Source organism: Cuculus canorus, chromosome 20 (genome assembly GCF_017976375.1).
Source record: "Cuculus canorus isolate bCucCan1 chromosome 20, bCucCan1.pri, whole genome shotgun sequence".
NCBI lineage: Eukaryota > Metazoa > Chordata > Aves > Cuculiformes > Cuculidae > Cuculus > Cuculus canorus.
The window spans coordinates 6,777,086-6,797,221 of record NC_071420.1 but is presented as its reverse complement, the minus strand read 5'-3'; the positions used below and the strand labels follow the sequence as shown (position 1 = coordinate 6,797,221).

Here is a 20,136-nt window from a genome sequence, read left to right as displayed (position 1 = left end):
TGCTGAGCGGCAGCAGCAGCTCCACTCCCTGCTCTCCCCTCTCAAGAAGTCGAGGCGCTGCCAACTCAACCTGCATTTTGGTTTATTAAGTGTCATTTCTATAAAACAAACGCACAAGTTGTGAAAACTGACAGTAAAAGAAAGCGGATGTTTACAACAACTCGATGAGTTTAACAAACATTTTTCTCTCTTCATGGGGTTGCTGGTCTAGAAAACGTGGTTACATGGTTAACAGTCACTAATACTGCACTATTGCCAAGCACGGGGCGGAGCGGGATGGGAACTAGGACTTCTTCCAAATGGCTGTGATGTTCACGCTCGTTAGAACAACGAGGTACGTGAAGGTAGGGTCCGACACCACATTGTTGACTGCGACTTCGCTCAGCTGCTCCCCGGCCACTCGGAGCTCTGGCCACTTGAGAATCTGCGAGGAGAGGAGTTGGGTGGGAAGGGACAGGCGGTGTTGTGAAGGGACTTGGGTTGAGAGGTGGGTCTCTGGAGTCCACTTTCCTTTTGACCCAGGGAAGCTCAATGAAAGGTTCTTCCCTGTTCTGAGGGGTCAGACAGCCCCGTGATGCTGCTCCTCATGGAGCAGGGTTTGATGCCAAGGGACTTGATCCCAAAGAAAAAAGGGAAAGCAGCTGGAACTGGCTGTTGGCTCACACAGAGGCAATGGAACACCGTCACCTCACTCCTATCTGTAATGAGTGCCAGACCAGGCTCTGGCACGAGAGCTTTGAGTGTGTGGTCGTCCCAAGGGAGCCTCCACCATGCTAGGGGCCAGTCCTTGTCCAAAGAGGACTGTGTGTGGAGGCCAGGGAAACACTGGGCAAAAACAAAGGTGCCATGAGCAGCTGGAAGCAGCGAGTGCCTCAGAAGAGAGGAGTCTGCGTGTTCGTATTGTTTGGTTTTCTCTGCTGCTCAGGAAAGCTGCAGGATGCAGGAGCAAACAGACCTGCTTTACATCTCGGAGTTCCTGTCACTGTGCGTGTGAGCTGTGAAAGATGGCTGTGGTCACGCTCTGGAGACTGCGTTTGACCGCTTGTGTGTGCTGGGCAGAGACAATACAGGGTGTGTTGTGTAAATCCGTTCCAGACAGCGGCACTGGGGCAGGGAGAGGTCATGCTCAGCCCCACATGGAAACGGACCTACCTGTGTGGGAGGGATCCGCCGGTCCGAGCGCTTGCCCTTTGCAGAGCTCCACGCTCTGGTGTGGTTTGACAGGTTGTACATCCAGACGTTTCCCTTCTCGTCACCACAGAACACGTATTCTTTTGCTGTAAGAGCAAAGGAAGAAGCTGGAAAACGAGTGTGGAACTGGGAGCCTGCTTCTCTGCAAAGCAGAGCCTGGCGTGGGAGGTCACCTCTCAGCAAAATCCTCTTTCTAGCACAAATACACAAACTGACTTTGCCCTGAAAGAGCTCTCAGTTCATGTAAAGATCAATCAGCAATTTGACTCTATAAGAAAGGCTAGGGATAAAGGGTTTGCAGCGCGTCTGCCTTTTTCAGGCTTTTGGCTAGTGGCAACTGGATCAGGTTTGGTTTCCTCCTCATCTGCTGCTCTGTGTGTGGAGTTCTCCAGCTGCAGTGAGTGCTCAAATGGCTCTGGGAGAGCTGCAGGGCTGAGCTGACAGCTCTGCGCTGTGATCCCGGCCCAGGGAGCGGGGCAGGGGTGCTGTGCAGTCAGCGGGGAGGAAGGCGCTGCCTTACCTGGGCAGGTGCTGAGGGTCAGGTAGGGCATGTCTGTCGTGGACCACTCCAGCTCGGCCAGAATGACTGCAGACACTGTTTGCTGGCATCCCTTCCCCTTCGCGTCAAAAGACCGACTCCAGCTCCATAAGTATATGCATCCTGGCTTGGAGCTCTTGGAAACTAGAGAGGAAGGATGGGAGAGTCAGTGGGTAAGAAGTGAGATGCCTCAGACGAAGGCCAGCGTGGGGGGAAGGAGGCCCATCCAGAAGGCGGCTTTGATGACCTGGGATCAGACACCAGCAACCACAACTCCTTCCTTAGTTCCCACCTCCTTATTTTAGGATAACCAGAGGCTGCAGAGGGATTTTCAGTCCTGTACTTGTGTTCCTGAACTGCAGAGCAATTACCAGCTGTTCAGAAAGACGCAGCCTGGGCTTTAGGGTGTCTCCCAGCTGTGGGAGCCTCCAATGCCCCTGCTCACTACTGCCACAGCCCCTGAGCAGAAAGGGGCTCTCGTCCCTGCGCAGCAGGCGTGCGCCTGGGGATGGGCCCATCTCTTTTCCAGCCCTGCTCAGATAGGGGGTTGCGCCTCTAGCACGCATTTTAAGAGAGATAAGTGGCTCTGGGAGACAATTCCATCCCGTGTAGCTCTCAAAAACCTAAAGCCATTTCAGTTGCACCCCATTCGGCCCCTCTGCCCATTGTGCTGGCTTCAGCCTGCTGTGTGATGAGGTGCCCGACTGTGTTTCTGGACTGAGCTGCAGTATTTGTACTCACCAACGACATCGTCATTCAGAAAAGCCAAACCGTCAATGCTGTGAGAGGCTGTCATGCCTCCGTCCTCATCGGGAAACTGGAATACGGCTTCAAAAGGCCTGGAGCAGGGAGAAGGGTGCAGTAGGTCAAGACAGTGAAGGGCACTTGAGCACAGACCCCCCAGGAGAGGGAAATTCGAGTGAGTCTCTTGCCCAGCCCAGATAAATTCCCACTGGAACTTATGCCTTCGGCCACCCGGGTTTATTAACACAGCAGAGTCTGTTTGCTTAAAAGACTGCAGTTCCACTTCACCTGCTTTTGCAGGCATCAGGGTTAGGCCCTGTCAGCAGGGCACAATTTCACCTGCTTCCTTCTTACAATGTTTGCCTGTGCTCCCACCAGGTGCCAGTTTCCCAGGTAACCTCACGTCCCAGGAGCAGGGGAGGCTGAAACACCAGCCAAGATTTTACACTCCCTTACGCTAGTTTGAGTTGATAGGCCCTTAGGTTTGAGGGTATTAATTACTCCTCAAAGCAGCCTGTGACACCCATGGCCTGGGGCAGCGATGCCTGCTCAGGGCTGCTGGCTTTGAACACTCCTTTGCCACTGTGCTTGCCAGCACTTTTTTCTTGCCCCTATAGGCTGGGGAGGCCATTTCAAGTTTGGTCAGACACATGCTGCTCCTCGTTCAGCCCTTCTCAGAACTAAAGCCTTTGCTAGGACTACCTCTTCACAGACAAAAAACAAATGCGTGTCCCCAACTTCTGGTTCTCACCTGTTTTTCTGTTTCTTATCCAGTTTTATATTCCAGGCAAAGCAGCCATCTTCGCAGCCAGCCAGCAGGTGCTGCTCTGGGCAGGTGGGCACCAGGGCGAGCCGCAGGGGAACAGAGCGCGCTTCCAGCACCAGCAGCTGGCTAAAACAGAAAACACAAGAGAACAGACAGTCAAGCGGTGCTGTGTAGTGACAGAGGCTCCTGTACTGGCTACATCTGGTTTTCGAACCTTTACCTTGCTTTGAAATTGTAGTCACAGTCTGGAATCCCAATATCCCAAAGTGCAATTCGCTTGTCATAGGATGCAGCTGCGGGACACAAGAGAAGCAAGCAGTGACGCCGCTGCTCATCTGGCGCTCCTCCTGCTAGCTGGCAAGTCTACCTGCGTCACACGCTCAGGCTGCGGCATCAGAGCACTCTCTAAAGCATAGCAGCAGTCACCGAGGCTCCTGGCTGAACACCACCTCACAGACATGGTTGAACACGCACCAACAGGCTTATCCTATGCTCTAAGAGGAGCAGATAAAAGAAGGTTCCTTTCCTGGTGCCCGTAACTAAGTTGTGGCTGCACAAGGTCATTAATTAGTGCCCCTTTGAGCTCTGGGGTTTTGGAGGAATTTAAAAGATGAGCTCCAAACTCTACTCTCAGACAGGTGCCATATTACTCCACATATCCACTTTATTCCACATATCCACGGCTTTCGGTGCTCACATCCACATCCATTGGGAGAGGCAGGCACTTACATAAAGTGTGAAAGACTTCTTTAATGTCTTTGTCACCAAGCTGATGTCCTGACAGCAGAAACAACACTAATGGAGCAATCTGGATTCTGATCCAATGGTGTGCCTCAAACTCAAGAGTAAACAAGTGAGTGTCCAGTCCCCAAACTCTTCCTTTATTACTGTGAATTTTTCTTTGCAATAAAATGAGCATTGCTGCCCACGCCCTTACACGAGTGTGCTGTCAACCTCTTATCCCTCTAGGCTCCTGCTTTTTGCACTCCACAGCTTCTTGAGAAGCGTCCACTACAAAACCCCCCTGTTAAAAGAATTCCCCTTTTAATGGATCAGGTAGCGCTCTAAGGACTCTGGAATGTGGGTAATTGCGGGGGGAGAGGAACAATGTGCAGTGGGGTGCAGGTGTGGGCAGAATGGCTCTCTAACAACTCACTTTACAGCCAGACAATGCAGCTGCAATTTGCATCACGATGGTTCATTTCCCAGCAGCCCGTAACTGGGCCCCACTGTGGCAAAGCTCTCTTCTACCTCAGAACAAATGTCCGAGGAGGCACAGAGCTCAACGATTTTCATTTGTTCAAAAGCAATTAAGCGCAAAGTTTTGCTCAGTTTGAAAAAATGAAACCCAAGGGCCCATTGTCCGCAGTGTTGTCCCTGCTGCTAGGCCTGACAGAAACCCGGCAGGCTGCTCTGGCTGTCATTCTTCATACTCATCCCTGCAGAACGGACCCACTAGGGGCTTGTTCGTGGCTAACGTGTGCGTGACAGCCACCCTGAGAGCTACAGGAGCCGCTGAAACTCAGCTCTGAACCAGTTTGGAACTTCTGTGGCTTTCCCTCACATGAGGCTGACAATACTCTCTTCCTAACGTCTGTGCATGCTCCATATACACGTGTGCTGTCCCTGTAAGTGTGCACCTACCCGCACCTGCTGGCAATTCCCTCAGTCATGGAAACCCAGCCTTTTGCAGATTAGGAACCAAAGCTAAGGAGGTTTTGAATCTGAGACTTACTGAAGAGGTGAGTTTCTCGAGTTGGGCTGAAGCAGACAGTAGCAATGGGCTTTTTGTGAGCCTTGATCTCCCCGTAGCAGAAGTCGGCCGCCACGTGGATCAGTTTGACGATCCCTCTCCGCCCAGCAGCCGCTAAGATGTTATGAGATTTTTTCTGACTGTCCCCGATCACCATCGTGAGGGTTGTCCACGCGACACTGAAAAACACCTAGGACAGACAGACAGACACCAGGAATAATGTGAGACAGGACAGCCAGAGGAGGGTTTGGTTGGATATTGGGAAAAGGTTCTTCCCCCAGAGGGTGGTGGAGTGCTGGAACAGCTCTCAGGGAAACAGTCACAGCATGAAGCCGGACAATATTCCGGAAGCGTTTGGCCAAAGCCCTCAGATACATGGGGTGAATGTGGGGTTGTCCTGGGCAGCAATGGGAGTTGGACTGAAGGATCCTTGTCGGTCCCTTCCAACTCAGGACACTCTATGATTCTATGGCTAAGGTAAGACCACCTTCACGAGAGCTTCTCAGGCGAAAGGACTTGAGCGGAACATCAAGCCTCAAAACCACCCCAGAGGAACACAAACTATCAAAACAGGACGTTTATGTCCAGCCCTCTCAGCAGCCCACGCACCCATATGTTATCTGAGGGGAGACAAGGGGAGGGGCAGGCTCATCTCCCAAACTGATGAAAAACTCAAATCACCAGGCTAAAAGGACAAGCAGGAAATGTTTGCTGTCTTCACCAGTTGAAGACCTGTCCATGCTAATGTCTGAAACTCTTTCAGAACCCTTCCTAATCCGCATCGTGTTTACGTGTATGTAAACATAACAGATTATGGTGTTTCTGTTCAGTGCTCAATCTTCCTGCTTGCCACCTACCTCTGTCACCACCTTGTACTTTTTCAGCACCGTCCCCGTCTCACAATCGATCAGGCAGACCGATTCCCCTCCGCACGTTGCCACAGTTCTGGAGGAGCTCACAATGGGATCTGAAAATGAAAAGAATAGGTCAGAAGCTCAAGGTTCACCGATAACAGTGAAGACTGCAGCTTATCACTGCTAAGGGCTCTCCCAGCCTCCTGCTTTCAGAGCCAAAGGAGCAGTACTTAAGCAAGTTTCTTCCTGACAATGGAGACTACAGCTCACAGGAACAGTGGGTTTAACACACAGAGTACACTGGGATTCCAGAACTGGTTCTGGGAATCCTGCAAACCTCTGTAAGAACTCACCTTTTCTGGCTCCAGACTCTAGCAATGGCTCGAAGACACAGGACCAGAGCTCTGTTTTAAAATCCTCACGGCTGTTGCCTTTACTGTGACACTGAAGGAAATGCAATGGCTCTGCACTGACATCCTCCTACAACAAACCATCCACATTTAGAAAATTCATGTCCTGACAGCAGTTTGCCTGTGATTGCCTTGGCAGATCCCTCTCCCAAACACAGCAATCTGAGTTAAAGTATTCCACAGCCCTTCTGTGCTATAGAGAACAGGGGAAACTGAGGTGCCACCAGTGCTCGAGACCCTTAAACCAGCAGGCAATGTTTAGCAAAGTCGTGCCCAGCAGCCCCCACAGTGACTCCCACTCTTGCTGCAGAGAGAGGTGAAAACCCTTTCGATCCCACTGGTCTGAGCCATAGAGAGTGAGTTGTGCCAGTCCCGTTTCTAAGAACAGGCTTTCCAAGCACCACCTCAGAGCGCTGGTCCATCCATCCCCTGCAGGGGATTCAGTGTCTCCAGGGGGGCCTTCCCTGATGCCTCTGAGAGATTTAAAACAACAAAAAACAAACAAAAATAATAACTCGCAACACATCTGGCCAGTTATGAGCTCCAAGCTGTGCAGAGCTCTGATGAAATCTGAACGTGGCTTCTCCCACTGAACCAAGAGGCCGAAAGCCAGTCCCAAGGGGGCTGATGAACGTACCTTGCCCTTGGAGTTCTTCACTGGGGTCAAGCTTACCACCCCGTTGCCCTGCTCCTGGCTTTTCTGCTCCCTTGTCAGCTGGCTGGACCGTCTGTTGCTTTGCCCCTTAGGAAACTGCTCTCCATTCTTATGAGTCCCTTCAGCTCCCTGTTCAGGAGTTGCTTCTTTGCCTGGATGGTTTGACGTTCTCGGTTTGTCGGGAGCTGGGTCATCCTGCACATGACTGGACTTCCTGGGATTAACTGCAGCCTCCTCCTCAGTGTTCACCTGGGACTTGGACCTCTTGTTTCCAAACCTGGGTTTCGAATTATTTCTTTTCCTCTTGCTGGGTGTCACCGTGACCTGTAAGGCAGGTTGTCAGCATCTGCAGAGGGTTTCTAGCTTCCCAGAGGTTTGCAGACGATTTGGAAGGCAGAGATATTAATTATTCAAATGCAAGTAGCCTCCCACGGTTATAGATGGGGTTCTAGGAATCAGACAGCTCAGAGCTGCAGAGTTCCTAAGGCAGAAGCTAAGGAAAATCACACAGCCAGCCTTATTTTCCTCTCCCTGCCCTTGTCGAAGTTACTTGTGATTTACATACGATGAGGGAAAACAGACGGGGCTCACGGACAGAGGGGGTGCAGCCTGCAGGTGTTTCAGAGAGGGCAAGCGCCATCACAGACTGGCCACGCATCAGCCTGACCCTCATTAGAAAGAACCCCCCCTCAAAGGAGAGGTGGAGTTATAGGACTGAGGAAAACTTTTGAGTCTCCTATGAGAACAGCAGCTCTGTTCTCTTGGATAGCAACCCAGCCTTCACACTGCTGGGAAAGCTTCGAGCTGGCTGTGGAAAAGAGGGCTCAGCTGCTGAATACAGGCTGAAGCCTGAGACTGCTCTGCAGTTACCAAAGGGTCAGAGTGCAAGCTGACAAGCGTTTTTCAATCCCTAAGAAATACAAAAGACATTGTTAACATAACCGCAAAAATCACCTACCTGACTCACGTCGCCTGCAGCTTCACTGGGGCTTTCTGTGCTTTCTTCCTCATCCTCATCCATCTTTTCCTCTGGTTCAGTGTCTGTGTTTGACTCCAGACCCAGCGAGCACGCCAGGAACTCTTCTGCAATCATTTTCACCTTAGAAGCAAATATGTGGATATGTAAAAAAGAGACAAACAGCAACAGCAGTCAGATTCTGGTGTGTAGTGACAGAAGATGCTTTGCTGGGGTTTAATATCTGCTTCCACCATTGCACATCGGTTTCAGAAACGCTGGTGGAGTCCCCAGCTGCCAGCCTGGCAGGCCAGGTCCTCTGCTGACGTGACCTGACACAAGAGCTTCTCTTTGTCACTAGTAACCAGGGTCCACATTTGGAAAACAACGGCACAGTGATGGAACAGGACAAAGGAGAGACAGGAGCCTCACCTCTGTGTATTCACATACAATTAAAACATGCTACAAACTAGCTGGGATCTTTCCCCATAGAGAGTAACTACAGCTCTGTCATTACCTTTCCTCCTTTCATGCAGCTTCAGTCAAAGTTGCCATTAGAGTTACTTGCAAATAATTAAGTAGTAAGGACACTGCAGTCTCGTTAATCAGTACCAGTATCATTATTGTTTGAGTTTAAAAAATGATGTTCGATGACAGTCATTGCACCTCGGTGCACATTTAGTCCTGGTGCTTCAGTCACTGCCTAACGAAGCAGGGAAGAAAACCAGAAGTGACACCACCCGCCTGCGAGAGCCCCGAGCCCAAATCCATGGGGCATTTTAACGAAATGCGCTCAGAGCCGCGCTGCACAGTCCCTGCCTGAGGAACAGGAGGGCAGCTGAGCTGTAACCTACCCGCCAGCGGGTGAACTCACTGAGTGAGCTGGGTCCATACAACACATTGGTTTGCACTGACTTCAGGAACTTCTTCTTGATGGCCTTCGCCTGCTCTGCCGTGTGCTTCTCGGGAAGCTGGTCACGGAAGAATTTTTCCCAGTGAGCAGTAACCTAGGCACAAAGGCAGAGTTTACTCAACAGAACAGCACAGGGAACCAGAGCAGAAAAGCACAAGCGCACTTGTCAAAGCCTTTAAGAAGCCGCCAACTCCAAGGCTCTGCTGCCTACACAATGCCACTGCTTCCATTTATTTTATCAGTGTTCAAACCATGACCTCAGCTAAGAAGATACCGAACTCCTCTGAACCAAGCTTGAGAGGGTGGGTAAGCCACAGTGGACCCAGAGCAATGCCTGGTTTCGTGCCTGGATCCACAGCAAATCGTCATAAGGAGTCTGAGCCGTGCCTTAGCAGGGGGGGCCTGACAGGTGACCGATTTATTGTAATGGGATAACGGGGGTGTTTTGTGTCTTCCTGTCATTCAGGTGTGTGCGGGAGCAGGGCTGGTGCACGCCATCCCCATTTATAAAGACAGTTGGTCTCCAAAAGTCTTCTAACTCTGGGCACAACCGCTCACTAATAGCAGTTTCCCATGTGAGGATTTCTGGGGGGCAGTAACACACCCCTAAGTGTTTGCACCCAACAGAGGCTTCACATTTAGACCCAGCAATGAGAACTGGGCAGGCAAGCATAGGGCAGCAGCATCAGGAGAGGTACCTGGGGCACAGGCACCAGCACACAACGAAGAGCACAGGGGAGCAGCTGGTGTCTCGTTAAGCGCCAGCCACGCCCAGGAGGCTCAGAGGCTGTGTGGCCCTTACCAAGGGCCTTTAAGGTACCCAGCGTTACGCAGGTAACACCGAGCACAACGACCCATCCAGCCTTCAGGGTTTGATCACTCCACCACAGAAGGAATTAACAAGATGGACTAACTAGACACAGAAGGAATTAACAAGATGGACTAACTAGACCACAAATGCCAAGAGCTGTACTGCACCAAAAAAAACCAAAACCTTTTTCATAATAGAACAATGATTGTGCTCAAGATCAACATCTTCGTGGCCCTGCTCCTGCGATCTGGACTGAAGGCAGAAGTTGACTGCATGGAAGAGGCAGAGCAAATGCCAGCAGTGACTGGAGAAGGCGGCAGTGAGACATTCAGGAAGTGGCCGCTCTGTGGGCTCAGATGAAACCGGAGTTGTTATTAAGGATTTGGTGCTTGTTTGCAATTCTGTCATTAAAATGAATGCAGTATTTCATTATTTCTCAGGTGTTCAGAGGTTAAGAAATCATCACACATATTACCTTGCTGGTGAGTTTGTGACTGTTGACATTCCTCACGTGATTGGCCAGTTTGGTTATGTCCTTGCCATTGAGCAGCCGAAGGTTTTGCAAGAGAAACATCACTTTATAGTCATCGTTGAGCTAGAAAGAGAAATCAGAGTTACAAGAACTGTACACATGTACTTGCTTTAGTTCTTTATTAAAATACAACCAGGAAGGAGAAGAATGTATTTACTCAGGAAAACCCATTTCATAAAAGCTTATCGGCATTTCTGCCTCAAATATCAGCTTTTAGTTATAAATTAACATTTTCCTACGAGTTGGTATCTTCAACTGCAGACAAAAGACCTGCCTCACGCTTATGCAGTCCTGGCAGTGTAACCAGGCTGTCTGCTCCAGCCTGGGCACAAGGTGGGTGGTTCTGTTCATACCCTTCAGCTCCAAGAGAGCATCTGCCACAGCCCAGTTCACCACACAGCCGCACGCAACAGCAAAAAAGTGTCTGGGGACAGCGATGGCGGCTGATGCCAGTTTAAACCACAAGAGCAATTACAGTTTGGGATGCTTGAACTGTACAGTCAGCAGAGCCTCATGGGAGAGGGCAGAAAACCAAACCGAGACTAATGACTGGGTTTAACCCCTCATCAGAGGCCCCAGTCTGCTGTCCCAAAGCATAAGGGACGCTACAACTAACGTACAAGGGCATTTCTACACAGTTAGTACTGCGTTTTATACAAGCACAAGCATAAGATATCCTGCCTGGTAAGTGACCTATGAGGGGACGCTGGGTTGGAGAATCAGGAGGTCAATATAAACAGGCTGGAATATCTGAGGGGTTTGGGGCAGATAGAGAAGCAGTGCCACAGACTGGAGAAAGGGTGCAAAAAGGCCGGCTGCTTTCTCCAATGCCCTAACACTTGCTGCCCAAGAACAACCATCGCTGCTTGTCTCCCCCACCATCCAACACAAAAGCCAGTAAGGACGGGAGGTCACTCACTGTCAGGAACACGTTGTTCTCGTAGGTCAGCTCCTCGAGCAGAGGGAACTGTTTCAGAGCAGTTACATCTTCCAGCTTGTTGTTGTTGCAGTTTAGCACACGTAGATCAGGCAGGTTTAGGCTGTTGGGAAATTTGTCCAGTAAATTATCAGAGAGATCGAGTTTCTGCAGATGCCTCAGACGGGAAAACAAACGGGGGTCTAAGTCTCCAGTCTTCAGTTGCAGCTTGGACAGACTGAAAACAAAAGAGAACATCAACTCTCCATGGATCATGGGAAAAACAAGCGCTGGCTTTCACACGATACAGGGTCCCACCTGGTGGCACTTCTTGGTCACAACTCACTGGGTCAATCCGACCAAACCTGCTTTGTCTGGACCGCAAGAACCATAAACGAGAGAGATGCCATGTTGGAGCTAACGGACACTGTCAGAGACCCAAGCATCTGCAGGACAATTAACTCCCAGCTCAGCTGAACCTCCTAGTGTAACAAAGCTGGCTGAGAGAGCTGAACTACCAGAGAAGTTCTTGTTCACAGCAAAAATGACTGCACCTCTAAGAATGTCAGTATTTGATCTGTTTGTAATGTAACTAAAGCAAAACCAGCTGGGGCAATACAAGGCCCTGCTTAGGGCACCATCAGTCCACCCTGTCTACAGCACCCATCAGATTCATTATTGCACTCATATTTTTTGGAGTTCATCATCTCACAGCTACTGTAAAAGATACAAAGCTATGCCGACCCCAGAAGGCCGGCCCTGTCCTCCCCTCACTTCATACCGGCACTTCCACTCACACAGCAATGTGGCACATTGGGTCAGTTTGCTAATCTGGCTCAAAACTTTTCTTTACTGCATTTGAAGTTGAGTTCAGGCCAAGCACAGAGTAGGTTCCCAAACCACTCAGCCATTTTCAAAGAACCAGCTTCAGAAAAAAAAGGGCATTTTTTTATTTCTTTTACATTGAATTTTGCTGCACGAACTTCCACTGGCAAGCAGGGAAATCCACCTCACAGAGTCTCATGGCTACCCCCAAGACAGAAGCATCCCCTCCCAAAAGAAGCAGTGGTGCAATATTTATGAGGGGAAAAACACCCCTGGAAAACCGCGTATTACCAGGAGGGCCCTTTAGGTTTGATGAGATCGTTTAGCCGGGCTCCAAAGGGAGTGTCTAGCCCTGAGCCCACATCTCTTGAGGACATAAGCCTGATCTCCTTCAACAAAGAGAATCTCTGTCTCTAGCGATTACTAAAAAAAAGGCCTTCTAAATAGAAATGAGGCATGAATAAATGAGGTAAATCGCATTAGGAAGCCAGACCACTTCTCTTTCACATCTCAGAAGCCCAACCAGACAGGGAGCGCATGTGAGAAAGGCTGAACAGATCCAGCTGGCCACAAAGCAGAGTGCGACCACTGTGTCATCCTGGGGAGAAGCTCCACACCGCGTTCTCCAAATGGGCTTTCTGAAACATCACCCTTCAAAACCATGGGACCAAGGTGCACGGAGCTTTCTGGGGGCAGGGAGTATGTACAAGGGTTGGGAAACTGGGATCCAGCCCTAAGCAGGTTTCCAGAAGGAAAGTGGCAGCACACGCGCAACAGCAACTGTGAGGAGAGGAGGCACTGCCAGGACTCTGGCTGGGAATGCAATTCCAGCAGTGCTCACCGATCCTGCGTCGAAAATGCCCCTTCTGCGCTCTATAACCACATCTCGTTTCTCAGTACAAACGCTCGGGGGAAGAGAGACAAAAAAGGATCACCTGGGCTGAATCCAGCTGGAATTTTCCACTTACTTCAGTGTCTCGATCTTTCTGAGCCGCGTAGATTTTGGAACTGCTCTTTCCAAAAGAAGTTCTGTAGTGATTTTTGACATTTTTGATCTCCACTCCTGCGCTGGAATCACCAATCAGTCACAGCTGCAGGATCTCTTCTTGTTGCCCTCCTGGTAAAACAAACACGAATAAGGAGAAGTCCACCCAAATTACTCCAAAACGGGGAAAAATAGTTTTAAGGTTAGCTATTCTTTTTGCTGCTGTGTTTTAAGTCACCTTTTATATGTGGTTGAAAGGAAAACACCGGAGATGGTTATTACGCTGGGCAGATGCTCCCAACAGGTGGACCCAACCCATCAGCGACCCCTCCTTTGGCTACTGAAGCGGCAACCTGGCTGCAGATGAAAGCTGTCCATGGCGAGAGCACTGGGACAAGGATAGTCTTGCCGTTACCTCTTTGAACCTCTCCTGAGCAGCAGGAGTTCTCTGAGAACTCCAACACACTTTCAAATAAGCAGCACCAGTGAGGATAGACAAACCTGAGGTGAAAGCCTTCCTCCCAAGGAATCAACACTGTGCGCTCACTGGCCTGACCACAGGGAGAGACTCTTGGCTGACAACCTCTAAATTCCCAAAAATCTTGGAAAACCAAGTTAATTACTGGAAATGTAAACGCCGATCAATCAGTACCATCATCTCCTCACCAAGGAGATCAAGTGTTCTGTGTGTTATGGGTAACGAACAGATGATTTCATGCATCGTTGGCGTAGGACGGCACATGCACACACGTGAATACACTGATATTCAGAATAACAAGTGACAGGGCCAAAGCAGCTTCATGACTTTACAGGTTCATGGCTCTTTCTGACACAGATTCCAAGAGAGGGAAATAAAAGACAACAGAGCTCGCAGGCCAGGCTCACTGCTGTCCTTGTGTGTTATTGTCATGGCTGCCTGCACACGGCCAGGAACACGCTGGGCACTAACCTGTCCTTGGGCTCCTCCTGCGCCGTAACACACCTACGGCACCCGCTCTGAGGAGCAACGGGCATCGCTTTGCTAGCACCTCTGAGTCAGGACAGTCCTGCGCAGGTGGAGTATTTTACACCAGCAGAAAGAAGCCAGTGTGAACAGCAGCTACCCCGGATTAGATCTTTCAAGCAACAGAGCTGTTGCTCGGGCTTGGCCCTCACCCGCCGAACCAAATGCGCCTCCCTCAGCTCTACAATCCACAAGAAGCCCCTGGCGCCGATGGATGCTCCCATCGCCCTCTGACCACGACACTTGTGACACCTCGGGAGCAGCATCCCAGGCACAGAGTCAAACCTTAACGCCATCGGCTCCAACCCCGCAGCACCATGTCCTTCGTGCCCCTTGGCTTGCCCAGCAGGTCTGGCATCCCGGCGGTGCTGAGGGCTCGTCCTGACCAGCCCGGGGACCGAGGAGCCTGGTAACCCTGACGAGCTGGGAACGGGCACCAGGAGTGGGAACCGACACCGGGAGTGGGAACTGGGAATGGGCACCAGGAGTGGGAATTGAGAATGGGCACTGGGAGTCGGAACTGGGAACTGGCACCAGGAGTGAGAATTGAGAATGGGCACTGGGAGTGGGAACTGGGAACTGGCACCAGGAGTGGGAATTGAGAATGGGCACCGGGAGTGGGAACTGGCACCAGGAGTGGGAATTGAGAATGGGCACCGGGAGTGGGAACTGGGAACTGGCACCAGGAGTGGGAATTGAGAATGAGCACTGGGAGTGGGAACTGGCAGTGGGCACCGGCCTTGGGAGTGGGAACCGGCACTGGGAAGGGGAACATGGAACAGGCACCGGGAGTGGGAACTGGGAATGGGAACTGGTCCCAGGAGTGAGCGCTGAGCTGGGCACCAGCGCCGGGAATGGGAACCGGCACAGGGAGCAGGCGTAGAGCCGGGCATCGGGAATGGGAACCGGCAGTGGGAGTGGGCACTCAGCGGGGAACCGGGAACGGGCACTGGGAATGGGAACTGGTCCCAGGAGTGGGCCCTGAGCCGGGCACCAGCACGGGGCAGCGGGCACCAGCTCCGGGCGATGACGCGGCCTGGCTGCCCCGTTCCCGCAGCCCGGGCGGTTCCGGCGCGGTGCGGCCGGGCCGCGCGTGCGCGGCGGGACTACAACTCCCATCGGCCCCCGCGGCGCGGCCGGGCCCCGCTCCTCTGCTCGGCGCCGCGGGGCCCGATGGGAGAGCGAGTCCGCTACCCTTCCCCCTCCCCGCTCGCCCCCCCTTCCCGGCCGCGCGGCCTGCGCCCATCGCCCATCGCTCCGCTCACCTGGGCCGCGGCGGCGATGGAGGCGGCGGGAGGCGGCGGCGGCTGCGGCTGCAAGGGGATCCGCTCCTGCCTGCTCTGCGAGGGGCGCAGGCAGCCCGCTCCGCCCCCGCAGGTACCGGGCAGGGGGCGGGCGGGGCGGGGCCCGCGGGAGGGGCGGGGGCTGCCGCGGGCCCGGGGGGCGATGGAGGAGATGGGGAGGGAGGTGGGGTCGGTGTGGTCCCCGCGGGGTGAGGGGATGGGCCCGTGGGGTGGAGAATGAGGCTGCTGATCTCCCCTTGGGAAGGGAGGAAGAGGAGGAGGAAGAGGAGGAGGAGGTGGGGGCTGCCATAGTCCCCTCAGAACAGGACAATGGAGAGGGGGCTGCCATGGTCCCATGGGTTGGGGGAGAATGGGGAGGTGGAGCTACTGTTCTCCCCCTTGGGAAAGGATGAAGAAGAGGAGGAGGAGAGGGGTGCCATTGTCCCCTCGAGGTGGGAGAGTGAAGGGGAGGAGGAGGGCTGCCGTGCTCCCCTCAGGGAGAAGGAAGGAGGCTGCCATGCTCTGCTCAGAGAGGAGGAAGGGGGGGCGGGGGCTGCCATGCTTCCCTCAAGGAGGAGAAGGAGGGGGTTGCCATGCTCCCCTTGGGGCAGGAGGAGGAGGTGGTTGCCATGCTCCGCTCAGGGCGGGAGGAAGAGGAGGAGGGGGCTGCCATGCTCCCCTTGCAGCAGGAGGAAGAGGAGGGGGCTGCCATGCTCCCATCAAGGAGGAGGAGTAGGGGGCTGCCATGCTCCCCTTGCAGCAGGAGGAAGAGGAGGGGGCTGCCATGCTCCCCTCAAGGAGGAGGAGTAGGGGGCTGCCATGCTTCCCTCAGGGCAGGCCTGGCAGGAGCAGGGCCGTGGCGAGGAAGGAGAGGGAGCTCGGGGGTACTCAGGGCTGGGCTTTGCCTCCCCCGGGGGCTGCAGACCCCTCAGGGCAGGGGACAAAGCGGAGCCTCTGGGGTGACCACCCCAGGGTGTTTGTGAAGAGCCTGTGCAGCTTCACCTGAATGATGGTACAGGTGGGGGAAGCCAAGGTGGCCTTACCCGAGCTTCACACCTTAGGAAAAGTCAGGCTCGGCCTGTTGGCTCGGCTGCTTCTACCAGCTCTCCTCATTTGGCATTTATTGATACGACTCATGGTATCTCTACAGCCAACCCAGGAACACAAACCATGAATCTCCTTGTGTGTTTGGCTCTCAGGATCATCCGTTCTGCCCCGTCTTTGTCAGACAAAGACATTACTAAGAAAGAAAAGCAGCTTCAAGCAAGCAGCACAGTAATGCGGGAGTTGTAAAAAAAAGTAGGGAAGGGTTGTTTGTTCCCCAAAAGAGGCTGTAAAATGTCTCATGTCTACAAGAATCCTGTACAGGCAGTTTTCAGGCTGCAGCATCAAGGTTGCAGGGTTAAATCATGGAAACATCTGATCTTGATAAGTTTACCCCCCACCACTTTTTTATCACCATTGTTATTTCCACAGGGAGCAGACAATTTCACTTACTGTCCGGCAACAGGCCTAGCTAAAGGAAATGAGCACTCGGCATTCGCTGGCTGGGCATTTCCATTTCCAGGGGTGTTTCTAGTGGAGGAATTCATTGGCGAAGATGAGGAATCAGAGATAGTTGAACTGATGGATCGAGACGACTGGAAACCATCACAGTCTGGCCGAAAGAAACAGGTTTGACTTGAGAAGCACATTTGTTCTTAGATCACTCTGGGAAAGGAAAGCTGCTTCCAGTTAAAACACAGAACAGTGATACATTTAATTAAATGTTTTCCTTTGTAAGGTTTTCCTGAAATCAGCTGCAAGAATTATTTGTAATTAAAGTCAGCTTCTTGCAAAAAGATATAGTAGCCACAACAAGCAGTATTTGATGGTGCATGTTCAGGCATTAAAGTTCATACAACCTCCAAAAGAAAGAGGTGGGTGCGTTGGTTTTCCTATACAGGTGAGAAATCCAATACCAGAGAGATTAATGTAGCTTCCTCCGAGCCCTTTTGCAGCCTGGTGACCAGGTCAGTTCAAGGGATGATAACTGAACTCAAAAGCCTTGACCGTGAGCCCTGAAGGGATCACAGCCAAAAAAGACTTATCCTGATGTTTTCCTTAGCACTAGCCTTTCCCCTCTTCTTTTTTTCACAGGACTACGGCCCCAAAGTGAACTTCAAAAAACAAAGGCTGAAAGCTGGCAGCTTTACTGGTTTGCCAAGTTTTAGCAAGAAGATTGTGGCCCAGATGAAGGGCTGCTCTGTGCTGGGCGGGTTCCTACCTGTTGAGCAGTGTAATCTGGACTACCTGCCAGAAAGAGGTTCTGCCATTGACCCGCACTTCGATGATTGGTGGCTTTGGGGAGAGCGCCTGGTTAGCTTAAACTTGCTCTCAAAAACAGTTCTATCTATGTCCTGTGACTCTGAGGACAGTATCCAATTATTTCCCACTTTTGTTAAAGAAAACAGGGAATTAAGTCCCCATGGATCTCTTGCAGAGACGTCAGAGAGAATGAACTGCACTTTCTCCCCCCGGCTGGTCCCAAGCCGAGAGGTGGCTGTCGCCATTCACCTACCCCGACGGTCCCTGGTGGTGCTGTACGGGGATGCACGGTACAAGTGGAAACACGCGATTTACCGCAAGCACATAGAGCATCGCCGTGTCTGTGTGACGTTCCGGGAGCTGTCGGCAGAGTTCAGTGCCGGAGGGAGGCATGAGGAGCTGGGTAAAGAACTGCTGGAAATAGCTCTTTCATTTCAGGGAAGGCCGGTATGAGCAGCAAGAGGAAGCAAGGGTTGCATTTGGTTAGGAAACTTGAAAAATAAAGTACAGAATTGGTAGAACTGGGTTTATTTCTGCAGTGTGCGTAAGGAACCGGGTGTGTTTGAGATCAGCTCCATCAAATGGGACTGTAAGAAACAAATGAGAGTGCAGAGGAGGGCACTCCCAGGGATCTCCTGGGCAATGGGAGTGGAAAGGAGCTTCCTTAGCTATCTTGAAACAAATGCCTGGGTCTGAAATATTTAAATTGCACACAGAAAGAAACTTGGAATCATCAAACTGAGTATCCAACTGCCCTTATTGCAGGTCCAGCCCAAGCCCTGCAGCAGATTTCAGCCTTTCCTGGCCCATGCCTGATGCTGTGGAGCTGCTCTTAGTGCTGCACTTGTGCCCCCCCTCTCGCCCTTCGGAGATCAGCTCTCCGAGGAGCAGGGCAGGCCTCTCCACAGACAGTGTAGCACACTGAGAGCTAATTACGGTAATGAGCCTTGGCTGAAGAGTCACACACTACCAGTGAGAATTAACCATAAATACTGTGTGTGACCTGTATCTTCTGGGAGCAAAAGCAGCATTTGCAGAGGGCCAACGCTGATTCTTAGGTAGAGATAGCTTGGGCAAAGCTCAGACCAAGGACTTGCATAGGCTGTGGTGTTTTCCGATCATCTGTCCTCTCTGAACCCCACTCTCGGTGGCAGGAGCCTGACTTGGGGAATGAGCTGGGCAACCATCTCCAGCACCATGGCTATCATTTTTCACCTTGGCACCTCCAGCAACCAGGTTTGAATCACACCTCCTACCTAGGATTCAAGGAGTCATTTGTGGCAGAAGGTGGTTTGAGGCCATCTGTCTGCTCCAAACAGACTCCTGTGCGCTTGAAAATGAAGCTGCACCAAGGAAGAGGTGTGAGCCTTTAATAAACACAGATGTGTCATCAAAACCATCCAGTGTTGTCACCTGCAGCAGTAAAACACAGTGTCACAGTGTGGCCTGGGTTTGGTTGGTAAAGAGGGAACACACTGCGTGGGATCTCGGCGTCCCTGCAGGGGCACCTCCTGCTCTGGAAGCGCTTCCTTGGCACAGGGCACAGGTTTTATCACACATCGATGCCCTTGTGCCACAGGCAGTGTCCTCTGCCTTGGGCATGGCTGGGAAGGGAGCACTTCATACAATGGCACAGTTACTGGAAAGCAGTTGGGTGAGTCAGGGTGGGGTTTATCAGTTTAAGCTAACACATACAGCCACTTTCATGGCTGTGATGAACCAGCTTGAGTTCAGCTCGGTTTTAAACGGTTGTGGACATCTACACGATAATCCCTGCAGGGATTTGCCAGCAGGGCTGCCCTGGGCAGTCCTAAACCCCAAACCTCCCTGCAGACCAGCTGGCGAGCACCACCTCCGCTGTGGTTTCAGTAGTCACAGCGAGCCCACTCGGCCAGAACGCTGTCGCCGCAAACACAGCCGGCCACGATGCAACCGGCAGGCCACACGTGTGCTCAGCGAGCCTGAGCCCGGGAAGCTTCTCAGAGGCTCCCACTTCTCTGGCTCACTCCCAGCAGCAGGGCATGAACACTCAAAACAGCAGTTCCCAACCATTTCCCGGCGATCCAGCATGGTGTCCCCAGCCCAGCTCCTGGAGCTGCCTCGGAGCAGAGCACCTTGGGCCAAGCAGGAGGATGTGGCCGGCGCTCAGCCAGAGCCACGCTGCGGGAGGAAACCCGGGGTAGCTTTCAAAGCAAGCGGTGAGCCCATGTCCTCATTACTTTTCCGAACTGAGCCGCTCCAGGAATCGGCTCTTCGCTCAGCAATCTGTCACCACCAAGCGTTTCCATTAGTGTTTGGCCCTTCAGGTTGGAATCGTGCTTTCCACCCGTTAAAATGCTTTCTGTGTGCGTACCTGCTGTTGCGTTCTCTCTGCAGTCAGAGCAGATGATGGCTCCCGAGGAATCAGAGTGCCACAATAACAAGATAAAGAATATTAGTTCCTTCTCTGCTTCGCATTCATTAGCTGAATTGTTCTGCCTCGATCGAACTAAGTGGGAAGCTGATGTTCTTACCAGAAAATTCCAGCTCTTCCTCATTGATATCCTAAGTTTAAAAAATGCAGCTAATTATATTTTGAGCCAAAAACTGAGGGCTTTGTCTAGATGGTTATGAAGTCCAAAATGTAATCTAGTCCCTGTGCAGCCACTGCTGTCTCTCTTTTGACATTTTTTACCTGTTAAACAGCCTTTGGGCA

General features: G+C 52.0%; 2 protein-coding genes across 5 annotated transcripts; one reads left to right on the top strand and one right to left on the bottom strand.

The window, feature by feature from the left end:
* Positions 1-82: 82 nt before the first annotated feature.
* Positions 83-15,273, bottom strand: LRWD1 (leucine rich repeats and WD repeat domain containing 1). 2 transcript variants are annotated; one of them, XM_054085003.1, is made up of 16 exons: positions 15,117-15,273; positions 12,832-12,980; positions 11,042-11,276; positions 10,066-10,185; positions 8,721-8,873; positions 7,870-8,010; positions 6,894-7,235; positions 6,200-6,326; positions 5,850-5,959; positions 4,975-5,182; positions 3,460-3,532; positions 3,225-3,365; positions 2,471-2,568; positions 1,712-1,873; positions 1,153-1,277; positions 83-424 (listed from the first exon to the last, which is right to left on the bottom strand). In XM_054085003.1, exons 2-16 carry the CDS (start codon positions 12,909-12,911, stop codon positions 284-286), a joined length of 2,256 nt encoding a protein of 751 aa, XP_053940978.1. In that variant the 5' UTR covers positions 12,912-12,980; positions 15,117-15,273; the 3' UTR covers positions 83-283. The 2 variants fall into 2 exon arrangements, with proteins under 2 accessions (XP_053940978.1, XP_053940979.1); XM_054085004.1 differs by having other exon boundaries at positions 11,042-11,162.
* Positions 14,927-18,813, top strand: ALKBH4 (alkB homolog 4, lysine demethylase). Of its 3 annotated transcripts, none has more exons than XM_054085007.1 (4): positions 14,927-15,228; positions 16,611-16,808; positions 17,274-17,844; positions 18,596-18,813. In XM_054085007.1, the coding sequence occupies exons 1-4, from the start codon at positions 15,025-15,027 to the stop codon at positions 18,601-18,603; spliced, it is 981 nt and encodes a 326-aa protein (XP_053940982.1). In that variant the 5' UTR covers positions 14,927-15,024; the 3' UTR covers positions 18,604-18,813. The 3 variants fall into 3 exon arrangements, with proteins under 3 accessions (XP_053940982.1, XP_053940980.1, XP_053940981.1); XM_054085005.1 differs by lacking the exon at positions 18,596-18,813 and adding an exon at positions 18,207-18,568; XM_054085006.1 differs by lacking the exon at positions 18,596-18,813 and having other exon boundaries at positions 15,002-15,228; positions 17,274-18,569.
* The last annotated feature ends 1,323 nt before the right edge of the window (positions 18,814-20,136 follow it).

Coding starts and splice junctions, on each gene's coding strand:
- LRWD1 (XM_054085003.1), bottom strand. CDS start 12,911: ATGTCAAAAATCACTACAGAACTTCTTTTGGAAAGAGCAGTTCCAAAA. Junction 6,327..6,893: donor TGAAGAACTCCAAGGGCAAG/GTACGTTCATCA, acceptor GGTTTGTTGTAG/GAGGATGTCAGTGCAGAGCC. Junction 5,183..5,849: donor AGTACAAGGTGGTGACAGAG/GTAGGTGGCAAG, acceptor TGTCTGTCCTAG/GTGTTTTTCAGTGTCGCGTG.
- ALKBH4 (XM_054085005.1), top strand. CDS start 15,025: ATGGGAGAGCGAGTCCGCTACCCTTCCCCCTCCCCGCTCGCCCCCCCT. Junction 16,809..17,273: donor AGTCTGGCCGAAAGAAACAG/GTTTGACTTGAG, acceptor TTTTTTTCACAG/GACTACGGCCCCAAAGTGAA. Junction 17,845..18,206: donor AGGGAGGCATGAGGAGCTGG/GTAAAGAACTGC, acceptor CCCTTATTGCAG/GTCCAGCCCAAGCCCTGCAG.